At 33.8% G+C, this 11,266-nt stretch overlaps 1 protein-coding gene across 2 annotated transcripts; it reads right to left on the reverse strand.

The window, feature by feature from the left end:
- Positions 1-641: 641 nt before the first annotated feature.
- LOC147404064 (shikimate kinase 3, chloroplastic-like) lies at positions 642-6,983 on the reverse strand. Of its 2 annotated transcripts, none has more exons than XM_086439904.1 (11): positions 6,852-6,983; positions 5,286-5,620; positions 4,231-4,289; positions 3,982-4,036; positions 3,824-3,896; positions 2,176-2,263; positions 1,952-2,034; positions 1,729-1,858; positions 1,553-1,631; positions 1,247-1,311; positions 642-928 (listed from the first exon to the last, which is right to left on the reverse strand). In XM_086439904.1, the coding sequence occupies exons 2-11, from the start codon at positions 5,500-5,502 to the stop codon at positions 863-865; spliced, it is 915 nt and encodes a 304-aa protein (XP_086296030.1). In that variant the 5' UTR covers positions 5,503-5,620; positions 6,852-6,983; the 3' UTR covers positions 642-862. The 2 variants fall into 2 exon arrangements, with proteins under 2 accessions (XP_086296030.1, XP_086296031.1); XM_086439905.1 differs by having other exon boundaries at positions 5,286-5,615; positions 6,852-6,937.
- Positions 6,984-11,266: the final 4,283 nt, after the last annotated feature.

Below are 11,266 nucleotides of genomic sequence, written 5' to 3' on the forward strand. Positions count from 1 at the left end.
TTGACGAAAGCTTGGCCAAGTCAACTGGATTCTGTGTGTTTTTGCACGCTCAATTTTGAAGAATTAGGTATAGTTTTTCCAAGGATTTTATTTATAATTGGGAGATGGTGTGCTATTTCTGTTGGGGGAACCTCGTATTCTCTTTCTTGCTGATCACCTCGGACAGCTTTTCTTTCTTGAATAAATTTTACTTATCTTTACCATTACTATTATAATGAGAGAAGGCAGAGGAGAAGCACTTCGATACCAAAATTTTAGTCATAAATACCCCCATTTTTATTTTTAAACTTAATATAATCTATGTTCAATTACCAAGAAAATTACAACCCACCATTTTAGAATCACGGTGGTTAATTTTCAAAATTACAAAATGATCTTTTTTATTATTTAATATTCAAAAATCTTTTAATAAATATTTTAAATTACAGATGAGCCCTTTTGATACATGCGTTTGCACATGGCATCTGGTCAAAAAAAAAAAAAAAAACGGCTAAGCATCCTACAACAAATAAACAAGTCATTATTTCATTTTTTTTTTTTTTAAATGTTCCAAGAGAGCTGATCCATGGGCCTGTATGTCTTCCAATACTTAGCATTGGTTATATGGACACAAATGCGTCCCAAAACGTAGGAACCTAGAAGAACCATTTAATATCTGGATTGTCCTGAATATAGATGCCTCCAGAGTAATTGAAGCATGTAATATGTCTGTATATATATATATTACAATTCCACCATAAATCTCCATTTTGGATCAAAGAATACAACTTCATCATCATCATCATCAGCGTCAACTAATAAATAGAAAAACACAATAGATCACATAAACAATAAGGAAATGAAAACCAGGGCACTTGGAGGCCTAGGAATTCCGTGCAACTGCCATTTCTTCCTCACCCTCGAGAAATTTCTCAATTTGTATGAGTGCCTGGCAACACATAAAAAAGAGTGCATGATGATATCAAGTGTAAGCAATAAATCAAACTCGTCTAACTAGAACATTGTCCAGCAATTGAAATAGAGGGAAAAAAATGCCACTAAATGGAACTTTGCAAAAATATGGGCTACTATAAAAAGATAATTTGTGATTACTTTAACAGCTAAACAGCAAAAAAATTAGACCAGCATTACTCCTGGTAAAAAGCATGAGGTTTTGCATCGTACCCAATATGAGATACAACTCAGAGAATATTATAGTGTACATGTGATGAAATATGGAAAGATATGAAGGGCAAGGCAAAAATACCTCAATTGCAATTGCGGTTGGTGTGAGATTGGATACATCCCCAAGACTAAATTTGGCTGCAATATCTGCAAAGTAAACACATTTTAGCTTCTTCCAATTTGGTTGCAATAGCTGTTTTGGAATGTGTCGGTCTAGACCGAAATGAAGTATTAAATGTTTTGGGATTATCTCGGAATGCCTCGTACTGATTTTTCTCAAAATTGAGGCAATGCAGGATTTTAAACCTTAGTGGCTGCATGGATTCCGTTCAATTTTATCTAAAACTAAGAGAGACCACCAACATGTCATGTGTTAAAGACAACATACGTTCAAGAGAAACCTTAGCGTCGGCATTGGCATAGGCTTCACCTCGTTCTTCAGAAAGTGTTGACAGCCGTGCTAGAGCCTGTAAGGAAGTCAAATGGGGAAATAGTCAACATAAAAAAACCCATATTTTGATGCATTATCTCGCTGTGCTGGACAGGGGCTCAGCATGGAAGTACCTTCGTGTAAGCATCACCTGCTTCATGATGCAAAAGAGGGCGAGAATCGGTCCCCACCGCTGCAATTCTCCTTGCCAAAGCTTCCAAAGGCACGTCTAACCAAACTGTGAGCCCCTGTTTCATATATTTCCTGATAATTCAAAGAAATCGACAAAGTTTGTTTATGGGTTTGGAAATACAAGGAAGATTTCAAAGACACTTTAATACATCAATGTTCTTATACCAGTTGATTGGCCGAATAACTGCGCCACCACCAGTGGCAACAACTAGCCGATGCATCAAAGACAAGTCCCGCAATACATCGCTCTAAAGGACACAAGAAAAATCATCAACCTTTTGAGTAATGTAAAATATGCATCAATTTGATATTTTTCTAAAATATAAATCATGCTTAAAGGAGAACAAAACTTCATGTTGTACCTCCAAATGGAAAGTGTTCTAAAATACCTCATTATCTCTGAAGAATTTCTCACTATGCAGTTTGAAGATCTGAGCCACAGAAGTTCCACCAACGGCATGTTCTACCAATTTGTCGCTGCAACAGCCAACAACATCGTGTATATGAGATCCAAGTTTCACTCAATAGGAAAAATGGTCTGCCATACCAATATAACTAGCATATAGAGGGAATGGGACCTACTATTCGGTTGGGTCCTCCAAGGAAATCATTAATCACAAAGTATATCCCATTAGCTGACCATCAAAACACTTTTTATCCCATTTGTTTCGATGGTTGCAGAAAATCTGGCAAGTCGCAAGTGGTCCATAGATAAGGCTTAAAATGGGTCAGACCCGGGCCAAATCTAAGTATATCCATATTCATATCCGATTTTTTTAATCTGAATCTGAATCCGACTCGGACCAGACTAGATAGGCCATGTCCGAATCATTTTGCCTTCACTTAATCAGAACCCAAATCCGACCCAACCAAATTGCTTGATTCGGGTTCAGTCGGGTCGAATAATTCCGGATCATTCAACATTTTCTTGTTAATTGCTATACTATTCTATTTATCATTATAATCCATTCATTTTATAAAAATTCATGTCATATTAAAGTAGTAGAAAATGATATTTTATTGACTCACCAAGAAACTCTAAGGCCCTCATATTTTTAGGGGCACCTCTAAAAATTAAAAAAAAAATTGTGGGCACTCCATGTCAAAGTGGGGCACCCCTTGCACTCCTCTCATTCTCCAACGATTCTGACAATTCAGGAGAGAGAATCCATGAAATCCAATGGTGATCGGAGAGAGAGAGAAAAAAGAAAGAGATCGAAGGAGAAGAAGTAGAAGAAGAAAAAAAACAGAGAATATGTGTGTGTGTGTGTGTGTGTGTGTGTGAGAGAGAGAGAGAGAGAGAGAGAGAGAGAAGAAGAAGAAGAAGAAGAAGAGAGGAAACAAGGAGTGAGATAAAAAGAAGAGAGATCAGAGAATGGCCGGCGTTGTGCGTGAGGTTCACTAGAGAAGACACAACAGTGTGTTGGTTCGCAAGAGAAGAAGCAAAGCTGCCAGAGAAGACGCAGAGCTGAGGAGGACAACGAACCAAAAGGTGCCCTTAAAAACAAAGTTTTAATTAATTTTTTTTTCTAAAATTTGGCCCACCCTTAAGAGTTCCGTAGCATGTTAAGAAAATTTCCCATTTGAAAAACCTTAATATATAATTTTAAACGCAATCTATCATTCAAATCTTGGCAAATAGTGGGATGGATCTGTATCTAACCCGGATTCAACTTGGATCAAGGGATATCAAACCATATTCAACCCATGTTTTTATTCGGATCTACTCTGATGGTCCAAACCTGCTAAATCCAGATTTCAGATAAAATCTGACCCATTTTATGCCCTATCCATAGAAAGGGTCTTTAAATAATTTTTAAGATTAACATATCAACTTGATTTTGGGTTAGATATAAATAAGGTGAGACCCATGGAGTGATGGATCCCATCCATCTGCAAAATGCAGCACATTCACAGCTGGTGTGCTTTGGCAGACCACCTTATGGTCAACCATATGCGTTGGCAACTAATACTTATACACCACTAGCTTCCAACCCATATAAAAGCAACAAATTAAAATATAATCCAGGCACATACCTATCAAAAAACGAATAACCAAGCACTTCTGATAAAATCTTTCCTACAGTTGTTTTTCCAGAACCCATCATTCCTGCATTTTACACCCATAGTCTTAACTATTAGAACAAACTGTATAATGCTAGTGCAGTGGACAACTTTTAGCCAAGAGAACTGACCAACTAGATATATGCAGCGTCCATTTAAGTATGGGGAAACTTCTTGTAACTTCTTCTGCAATTATGCTAACATCCAATAAGATAGATGTGCAAGATTATCTTACATGCACTAATCATTTCTCAGTTTCAAGTTCTAAGATCTTGCCACAAGGGACCAATTACTCAATACCATTATACAAATGAAATAGGCCAACATTCTTCAATTCGTCACAGAATATTAAAATAAGGTGGTCAAATACAATTTCATACCTTCAAAACCAAAGGTTCATCGACAAACGAATGAGTTATTTCTGATTCCAATGATGAAGCTACAAAAAAAGTGAAATGACACGAAACGTTAAGGATAGAACAATACACGTAGAACAAGCTCAAAATATGCTACAACTGATCAACAAAAATATCCTACATAAATATCCTACATAATCCCTTACCCCCCCCCCACCCACACACACATATATATAGGGTTGGCCTAGTGGCCAGCCAAGCCTTGATAAGCTCCTCAGGAAGGCCTCAGGAAGGGTAGGTTAAGTGTTCGAAACCCCACCAAGCTATGAATTCCTTGGCGCCACCTTCCAGGGTCCGGTTGACCCTTGACTCAACCAGTTGCACGTAGGACCTTCCGAGGGGGCGGTGCATGTGACTGTGGGATTAGTCTCCCCAGAAGGGTGGGGATATATATATTCATAACCTCATTAAGTCCATTACAGAATAGCTGATGGGAATTGTTTCAACCTCTAAACCAAATGTCTGAACACACACCGCACAAGTAGGGAACCAGGACCCACCATTTAGTTCATCCAAGAAAGGAGATCACATAGGTCAAAATGAACTAAATCAGATTATCATAACCATCTGATCTGGGGTTGAGCTATTAGTTCAAGTAGAGTAGTAGATGGTACTTTGTTATTGAAATGTGAGGTCATGAGTTATGATTTCATTTCAATGCTGACTTATAGTTAAAAAGAGTGAAATAAAACGAGAGTCAGATCTCAATATCGTAATCAGCCATCAATAAACACTCAAAAGAAGGGTAGAAAATGAGTAACACCTTTTTTTATTAGCCATCAATGTAAAATGTTAATTGTTCTCTAATCATCTCTGTGTCTCACATATTTAAATTTATAGAGATACCATATGGGATGTTTCATGACCATAATTGCAAGGTATATAATTACGCGAAGTAATCCCTTGTGAGTAAAGAAGAATAAAATTTGTTTCATCCACAAGAATCATCATTTTAATCTCAAGTCTACTACTATATCATCTAATTAAAAAAATTACGAATAGTATTTTTCTTTACCCACCATGAGAGTTCTTGTAAGAACACGAAAGCTCAAATCCAACCAGTCGAGGTCGAATCAAGGGGGCATTCTGTCTAAACTCCATTGATTTAAGCATCCCAAAAGTCTGGTCCTCTCTATATCTTTGAGAGAACTGCAGAAAACCACTCGCTTTCTGTCCAAACTTCTCGGAACCAATCCTTGTAGAACATGGTACGCTCAGAGCATGTATGGCCTCCATGCTTCCAGTACCCCAATTAGATACAGAGCACCTTAAAATTTTCTATAAATATCTCCTATCTTCAGATAAATCAAAGCTGCAGATAGAGATCCAATGGTCGAATTCAATCATACCTTCGCTGCATCAGAAACAAAATTATTAAAAGGAGAAATTTGGATTCAATATACATTTTCTCTCTAAATGAACAACTTTTCAAATCCTAGAATCACAAGCTTAAGAAGTCAAATTGGGCCTAAACATAATGAAAGAATGTCGAAAAAATATGGAAGAAGTTAATGACTGTTAAAACCTCTGCCCGATGAATCCGAATTGGATCTAAACAGAAAAAAAAAATAACTATGAAAAAATCGAAGAAATCCAACTTTTAACTAATATCAAACATAATAGATTCAAAATCTGCAAACAATCAAGAATGTTTTTAGCGTGAATGAGGTTGAATTACAGAGAAAGTAAGTTCCAATGATGCCGAACTTGATCAAAACAGAACAAAACAACTACGAACAGGAATCAAAGAAATCAAACAATTTTCTAATATCACACATAAAATATTCAAAATCTGCAACCAATCAAGAATATTTTTAGCGTGAATGAGGTTGAATTACAGAGAAAGTGAGCTCCAATGAAGCCGAACTGGATCAAACAGAACAAAACAACTACGAACAAGTATGGAAGAAATCCAACATTTTTCTAAGATTACCCATAATATATTCAAATTCTGCCAATCAGGAACGATTTTTTGCGTAAATGAGATTAAATAGCAGAGAAAGTAAGATTCAATGAATCCGAACTGAATCATAACAGAACGAAACAACAATGAACAAGAATCGAAGAAATCCAACATTTTACTATTATGACACAATATATTCAAAATCTGCAACCAATCAAGAATGTTTCTAGCGTGAATGGAGTTGAATTGCAGAAAAAAGTAAGCTTCGTTGAAGCCGAACAAGATCAAAACAGAACGAAATAAATACGCACAAAAATCAAAGAGATCCACAATTTCACTAATATTACACATAATATATTCATAATCTGCAACCGGTCAAGAATACTTTTAGCGTAAATAAGATTTAATTAAAGAGAAAGTAAGCTCCAATGAGGCCGAACTAGATTAAAACAACTACAAACAAAAATCGAAAATTTTAAACATTTTTTTAATACCACACAAAATATATTCAAAATCGGCAACAAATCAAGAATATTTTTAGCGTAAATGAGATTGAATAACAGAGAAAGTAAACTCTTTGACGGTGATTTACAGGTTTAATTAACTATGAGTTTGGATGAAACTTCTCCAACCCTAGAGTTCTTCGTTCTAACATGAGAAGTGTTTTACTGAATCTACGTACCTGGAAGAAGGAAACGGGAAGCTCGTGGGCGACGGAAAGAGGAGAGTGGAAATTAATTTTTTTTCCGGTTTTATAAGCGCGGGGAATTCGAGCTGTGGAGCAGTAAATAATTTACTGGGAATGCCAAATTACTAAACAATCCCTAGTGGGATGAATCTGACCACTAGGAAAGATAAGTTTGCACGCACACGGCAGGAGCATCTCTTTGGGGTTGGGGTAAAAAAAAAGTTTCAATAAATTTAAAAAATTATTATAAAAGTACACAACGAATTAGTAAAGGCAACACACACCATAACTAAATTATTTTATCATATATAAGTTAAAAAAATTTAAAATGAATTTATTTTTAGTGAAGATGATCGTTATGATGAGGAGATCACCCTCACCAAAAATCAATCAATTTCGAAACTTTTAATTCCAACAAAACAAATTGAAAATCATAAATCATCTTTATTTTTTGTAAATTAATTTTAATGGGGTCAGAAGTTTTGGAATGGACTGATTTTTTGTGAGGATGATCTATTTATCATTGAGATCATCCTCATAAAAACTCAACTCATCATTTTAAAACTTTTGACTTATATAAGATTAAAAAAAAAAAAATTGATTATGGTGTAGATTGCCCTTATTAATTTGTGGGGGTACTTTTATAATTATTCTAAAGTTAATGGGATGTCATTCAAAGAGAGTTACACACCAACTATGTGCAAGTCTTTGGTGATTTACGTAGGGGTTGGTATGGTATTAACAAAAGTTAGTGTGGATATAGCAATTCTTTATTAAAAAAAGGAAAAACGATAATTGGAGGAATTTTTCGTAAAGAAAAAAGAGAAGAGAGGAACGACTAGGGGTGAAGAGGAAATATAACAAAGTGGGTAGTGTGAACCTCACTCCACTGTAGTGGGACATCTATACCTACAACTATAATTGGAGTGGGATTTATCGTTGTATTTTATTATATAGATTAGTATCTTTATATTAGACTATCTTTTATATCATGTTCGATATAAGAGTAATAATCATCTTAAGAATCATTAATAAAATCATTTTCTACAACTAATTCATCATTGAAAGTCCAAAATACCACTTAAAAAATCTAATTAGAAGATATGTGACTAAGGCAATGACATTCTCTTTAGGATTAAAGCTAAATTTTCTATGATAAAATCTTATTTTTTTCTTAATTTTTATATAATATAAATTATATTATAGTACACCTTATTACAATGTTTCATATTTTAATGTTATAACAATATCATTAAAATTATAATTATTAATAAAATTGAATTGACAACAAATTAAAGAAATAGAGAGTTCATATGTTCAATTAGTTGATCTTTCCAGATTTTTTTTTTCTCATTTTCATAGGTAAACTATTAGCAACTTAACAAATTAGAACAAATTAAATCTGATTTAGAATCAAATTAATGCATATTTTGATATTTCATGAGGACGTTATTCATTCCTCTTAAAAAGAAGTTGAGGAGAGGAGGCAAAAGCATGTTTGGGTATTTTGAGATTCAAGGAGGATGTTTTAGTCCTCTCACTAACTAATAAAGAAATTTTACGAATGATATGTGGGTAAAGGGTTTGTAAGGGTATTTTAGTATTTCTGATAAGGAGGTTGGTGAGATTTATGATGTTGACCTATTGGGCATTTTAGTAATTTTGACTAGGGGGTTCGGTGAGATTTATGAAGAAAGCTGCCAACCCCAACTACCACCAAATAAGCATAAGATTGGTAAGAAAATAAGTTGAACGCGTGCCATCAAAAGACCATGAAAGGTCTATAAAGGCTCGAGAGAAAATCAGCAAATTTACGGTCCAAACGGTTCGACCGGATTTTTAATAAAATCGATTTGACTATTACTAGTAACTACTAAGTAATTGTTAGAATATTAGTTTATGTTGTATCGTATTAGAGTGTTTCAAGTAGTACCAAATCATTATCCTAATTTAATTAATATGAAATCATGGAATTAGTTATGTCATAATGTATTAAGATCCATGGAGATGCACTTAATCAATTTGATATTGTAGTTAAGGTGATTTCTTAACTACATGTATCAAGTTTCTATTTAATAAGAATTTAAATTCGAGATCATTGATCTAGATTTTCAATTCATAATAAACTTTTCATGGTATCAGAGACTTTGTTCTTATGAGAACAACTTCGATTTTGCCTACACTTCTTTTCGACGACGATACTTGTGTTTGTTATCGTCAAATCAAAACTTGTTCATTTATCCTTTTGTCTCCTGTCAAATTCAATCTTTTAAATATTTTGTTAAACAGGTCATCTCCATATGTTAATTGTTCAAAACTTGATTATATCATTATTATGTTTCTTGAATTGAGAATTTTCACAAAAAAAAAAAAAAAAAAAATTCTAATACTCTAAACATAGTCTTTTTTTAAGTATCATTATTCCACTGTTTCCATCGATGGACTCAAGTATTTTTCATAATGTGATTGATAATCATCCAACTTGATCAATTAATGAATCCTGATAATATGACTCGTCACGTGGCATACTCAACCAATTCCATGACATGACAAGTTTGGGAATCATAGATATGTATGTCTCGGGATATATGATTATACTTTCCCATAAAAAAGTGTATCCCGAGGTGTATAGATCTATTGATTGAGAACTTGTCCTTGTCATGAAGTCGATTGAGTATCCCATTTGACAAATCATATTATCATCACTCTTTATTAATGCGTTCATAAGCAATTTTTGTAAGACTTGAGCTTAGGATTAACTCAAACTATTGAAACACGTGTAAACAATACTGATTTGTAGGAATCTGTTACATCACACGTGTGATTCAAGAAAAAACAGATAGAATGTATGAGAGTGGTGGTTGAAATGGATGAATCGATTTATTTTTATTTTTCCTAATTATAAAGTTTAGACACGGACCTCCACATTTTCAATGAATATTTGTGGAATCCCTGTGTTTTCAAATTAGTGACATACCCATAGACATCAGTCTACCATGGAAGACTGACATAAAATGACCAAAATGGTAAAATGTCATCATGGTCAACCCAAGCAAATTTTTCTTGCGAAAATACATCTTCTCCAACCTCTAAGGTAAATTATTTTCAACATTTTCAATTTCATCTTTAATCCATTGTCTTCAAACTCTTATAAAAAAAATTCATTTTTTTAATCTAAAAATCCATCATCTTCTATTTACCTTCAAAATCTTATATTATTCTTGAAGTTCAAAAGAAAAATCACCGTAGAAGTTAAAGATGACCAATTTTGAGAGAGAAAGTATCAAAGGTTTCTGAGTAGAGGTTAAAGATAATGGTATTTTGATCATGTGTTATTTAGTCTCTCAAAGATGACTGAGGTCAGAAGGCATACGTTTAAGTCACCTTTTTCGTATCTAATAATTAAAAATGTTTGATGGTCCATAATTCTAATATGATAATATAGTCTTGGTCAAAAGGGATCCATGAAATGGATGGTCTATCTAATTAGAGGGAAAATTAAGAATAAGATCATCGACTTTTTCTTGGAAATATTAAAAAATTATAAGTTTAGGGTTTAATTGAAATTGTACATTTTATATATAATATTTGATTTAGCGTAAAACCCTATTCGAATGATTCGAGTCATAAAAAAATGCAACATGGCATTCTTTCGGTCCCAAGTCAAATGATTCTTGATGCATTTTTTTTTAAGAAAAATAATTTTCTGATGCCACCCTCTGACGTACGTCTCCCTACGCCCCCATAACAAAATTGTAGATAATTTGCCTCGGGATATGCATGATCATATATCTTTTACTGGTGTATCCAGAGGCAAATGATCTATGGTTCTATGATGCATTTACATATTTTACATACCAAAGCATGATTTTAAAGTAGGAGTCATCTTGTCTTGAATTATCGAAATAACTTAAATCGGTTTAAAACTATTAATATCAGGTATTTATATTTTAAATATTATAATTTTTCTTATTATAAAGTGGATGACTAGATGCTTGGTCACAAGATCTTATTTTATGTCAATAACAGTATTACAAGTATTAAAATGTCAATAATTAGATGGCTAGTTTAAACAAATATTTAAATAATTAAATAAAATGATTCATTTGAGATTGAAATGATTCAAGTGAATCATTTTGGTTTCAGGGGCAACCTATAGAGAGGATCAATGTGAATTGTCCCATCATATTGACTCGTGAAATCCGAGATGGCTCGACCAAGTTAATACAAATTTGACTGAATTAATTGGATCATGTACCAAGATCAGGTTGATTAAAAAAGAATAATGATTTTTTAACGCCCCCCTCTGACATATGCTCCCTAGCGTGACATGTGCTAGAACTATAGATTTTTCCCCCAGGATGCATAAATGAACATATTTATGGTTTTAGCCAATGTCACGTCAGATA

The sequence above is a fragment of the Akebia trifoliata genome, chromosome 4, assembly GCF_017979445.1.
Source record: "Akebia trifoliata isolate Shusen 1 chromosome 4, ASM1797944v1, whole genome shotgun sequence".
NCBI classification, from domain to species: Eukaryota; Viridiplantae; Streptophyta; class Magnoliopsida; order Ranunculales; family Lardizabalaceae; genus Akebia; species Akebia trifoliata.